This window comes from Leptinotarsa decemlineata, unplaced genomic scaffold (genome assembly GCF_025532065.1).
Source record: "Leptinotarsa decemlineata unplaced genomic scaffold, Ldec_3_MD MMD2_P_RNA_scaffold_12, whole genome shotgun sequence".
Classification (NCBI taxonomy): domain Eukaryota; kingdom Metazoa; phylum Arthropoda; class Insecta; order Coleoptera; family Chrysomelidae; genus Leptinotarsa; species Leptinotarsa decemlineata.
The window spans coordinates 4,305,343-4,308,687 of record NW_027412526.1 but is presented as its reverse complement, the minus strand read 5'-3'; the positions used below and the strand labels follow the sequence as shown (position 1 = coordinate 4,308,687).

The window sequence follows — 3,345 nt, the reverse complement described above, 5'->3', positions numbered from 1 at the left end:
ATTTTGAGGTTCAACTCACTGTTCAAGAACTCTTCCATTTGGACAACTGCGTTCATGTGGTATAAACTTCTTGAGACCGTTTTTAAGAATGGATTTCATTTCCAGCCATTCAATGTGAATCGCTACTTTCGCACAGACACCGCTCTTAGAGCGCCTCAAGGATTTTATTGCGGTGCTTGTGTTTTATCTTTGAGAAAATTCGTGAACATTTTCTTCGTCACCATCCGGTATAGGCACTGGCTTTTTTGACAATGACAACTTGCCAGTGTCAAAACACAACTAAACATTTTTCTACATTTTTATAGAACCTCCTTCTGCATGTGGAAATTTATTTTTTACATTTCCATGATTCTAGTCGACAACAGTTGGGAACGAAATATCTATTCTACAGATTTATTCAACTGACTTCTCCACAGGTGGAACGGCTGAAGAATGTGCTGGTTGCGATGAAGATAAGTTAGTTTCATATCTGGCAAATCTCGAGGTACTCAGTCCGGAAAGCATCTTCAGTTTGTCGATTGATGACATCGATCTTTTGTGCAAGTTCAGTTGGAATTGTTACATAGTGGAAAGGAAAGTCAGGATGAATCTTTTGTTTCAGGAAACTTGAAGAAAATCTGAAGCCAATGGACCAATACCTGAAGTCGTGCAGAAACCCAGACGAAAAGGATCTTTACATATCGCTCATTAGAGGCGTCAAAGTTTTGAACGACAAGCTTTGCTGCACGGACACAGACTTTTACAAAAGTAAGCATTCATGGGCTGATGAGTCCCGGGCCTGAGAAGAAAAACACGTTTTTCTGTTCATAATCAGCTTCATTCATCAAAATCATCTTAATTAAGAGCCACGCAATGATTTTAGCGCCACTCTAACATTTCAATACCACTTCAGTAGAAAGATTTATCTTTCGCCTCGAAAGAGGCCTCAGTTTCATCAATAACCCCTTCAGTCTGATTTTGATTCAGCCCTTCACTATGTGGTTGGCGGAATTGAAAGTTCATTGGACAACAAAGAATCTACCCTGGGTATATTCATAGATATAATACTAATAATAATAAATTGTCTTCATTTATACTGGCGGAGTTTAGCTTACCCTACTGTTCCACTCAACCAGTATATCGAGGAAGCGTGTGATAAAACAACATTTTCAACAATTGCCCAGCAACTAAACTCCACAAATGTACCCCTGGTAGTAGGAAAATGGATACTCAAGATGCTCTTCAGTAGAACAATAAGTATCAATATAGAAGACATCAAAGTGAGAGGAATGGTCATGAGGGGATGTGGAGGGAAGCATTTTTATTGTTGAGCAAGATGTGACCTCCAGATCGTTATATACAGGGCTATTCAAATTCGTTTCTGTTGCTATTGTGTTTTTATTCATTCAATCAACTAATTTCCAGGGAATAATTCACACAATTATAGTCGAATATTACTAAAAAATCTCGAAATATGAAATTGAATTCAACTTCTCAGTATGAAGTGAACGTCTACGATTCAAAAACTACAACAAAAATACAGGTTCGAATTTGAAAATTCAAAGATGGGGGTGGCCCAAGTCAGATGACACCTTGTATAAAAGATTCATGAATATATTCTGAGAGCCCACATCAATTGCGAATAGCAAAATGCGGACTGATTTACAATATGTCTGCTAATAAAGGAGATATAGTCATAAAAATAATTTGGTATTTTTTGGTTGTCCCTGTATATCTCCAGAACCAGAAACAAAAATTTCTTCACATCACTGAATACAACTTTACCATGATTTAACCGACACTCTATCTCTTATCGTTCACGAGATCCCCATGTACAGGAACGAATTTGAATAGCCCTGTATATTTGAACACACTGAGAATGAAATTCATATTACCTAATGAATATTCCATCAACGCTGTTTTGTTGATGTTGAGTGGTATATGATTTTTATCAGCTCATTTGATTACATTTTCATAGACCAATTCAGTTATTTTTGAAAGTACTACAAGTAATCTAAAACTCAGTATCATCTGCAACGATATGTACCATCGTGAGATCATGAAGATACCTTATTAGATTGTTAGCATGAATCAAAAAGGAAAGTAGCCCCCATATGGATCCCTGAGGACCACCCCAATAACAATAAAATAGAGTGTTCCTCAGGGATCCATACTGGGCCTACTTTTCTTTTCGATTTATGCTAACGAATAATTCATATTCTGAAAACGGTTATATATAGGCGTAGGGAAAGTTGTCGGATATTTGTTATAGATTCCAAAAAGAATATTATATACAGGGTATTCTATTTGAAGAATTAAAGTTGCTACTACTTACTAATGGAAGTTGCAATATCACATCGTCTGAAATATGTTAGTTGAGTTGAGAATGTCGGATTATGCTCTCCATTGAACTTCCAAAGTTATCCGGTGTCTGGTTCTCTAGAAACGTCTAATTTGCCATCCACCGTTAATAAGCCTGTATATATCAATAATCTTAGTGATAGTCAAGTCACAATATAGTGTTACTCGAATAAAAACAACTTTGTGATTTCAATAAGTTCAATTTCTTCCCCAAGGATTCAGTATATTCCACCCATGCTTGGCAGAGTTGAAGAACGATTTTGAAAGCTGTAATGGTCCAGCTGACTGGAATGAAGAACAGGATGAGAGAGTCTGCAGGTTTGTATTCAATTTCATCGAGGACTAGAAATATCCCAATGTTCCCAACAATTTCAGAACCTACAAAAGTATAGTTGACTGTTATTACATAAAAGCTGCGAAAGTTTGCGGAAAGGAGGCTGCAAAAGCCATTACAGAACTGATAGAGGATGTCATTAATAGTATCATAAATGCAAAATGTACGGGAATTAAATCTTTGCCTGTGGTAAGAGATGCTATGCCTGAAAAATATATAAGAAGAAATAGTGCAGAGGTAAATTCCTTATATTTTTACAGAACGTCTGATTGAAAGTCGCAATTTTCAGAAAGAATGTTTGAACACATGGAAGACAATCACGATAGTACTATTACATATTTCTTACATTGTACACTGCTATATTCTTAAGTAATTGTATGTTAACGATCAAATAAATTTATCGTCAAATGTTCATTTCAATTATTAATACCTTATCATTTCATCTGTTTACTCAAATGTTTTCATGCTTCACGATGCGAAAATCTTTGCTAAAACAATTGCTTCATGGCATTAGAACAATGTCACAATTTTACAATGGAAGACAAATTCAAACATAATCGTTGAATCTTGAAAATGGATTTTTCAGAGTATAACTTATAGCACACACTAGGTCGGGACAGTACGGACGAACCGTACACATGAGATTTTTGAACAAAATGAGGCATTGCTTA

The 3,345-nt window shown here is 35.9% G+C and overlaps 1 protein-coding gene across 1 annotated transcript; it reads left to right on the top strand.

Annotated features, from left to right (window-relative positions):
- The first annotated feature begins 238 nt into the window (after nt 1-238).
- Nucleotides 239-3,086, top strand: LOC141481188 (uncharacterized). The gene is made up of 6 exons (XM_074172368.1): nt 239-364; nt 417-543; nt 602-747; nt 2,556-2,658; nt 2,716-2,911; nt 2,964-3,086. The coding sequence occupies exons 1-6, from the start codon at nt 319-321 to the stop codon at nt 3,045-3,047; spliced, it is 702 nt and encodes a 233-aa protein (XP_074028469.1). The 5' UTR covers nt 239-318; the 3' UTR covers nt 3,048-3,086.
- Nucleotides 3,087-3,345: the final 259 nt, after the last annotated feature.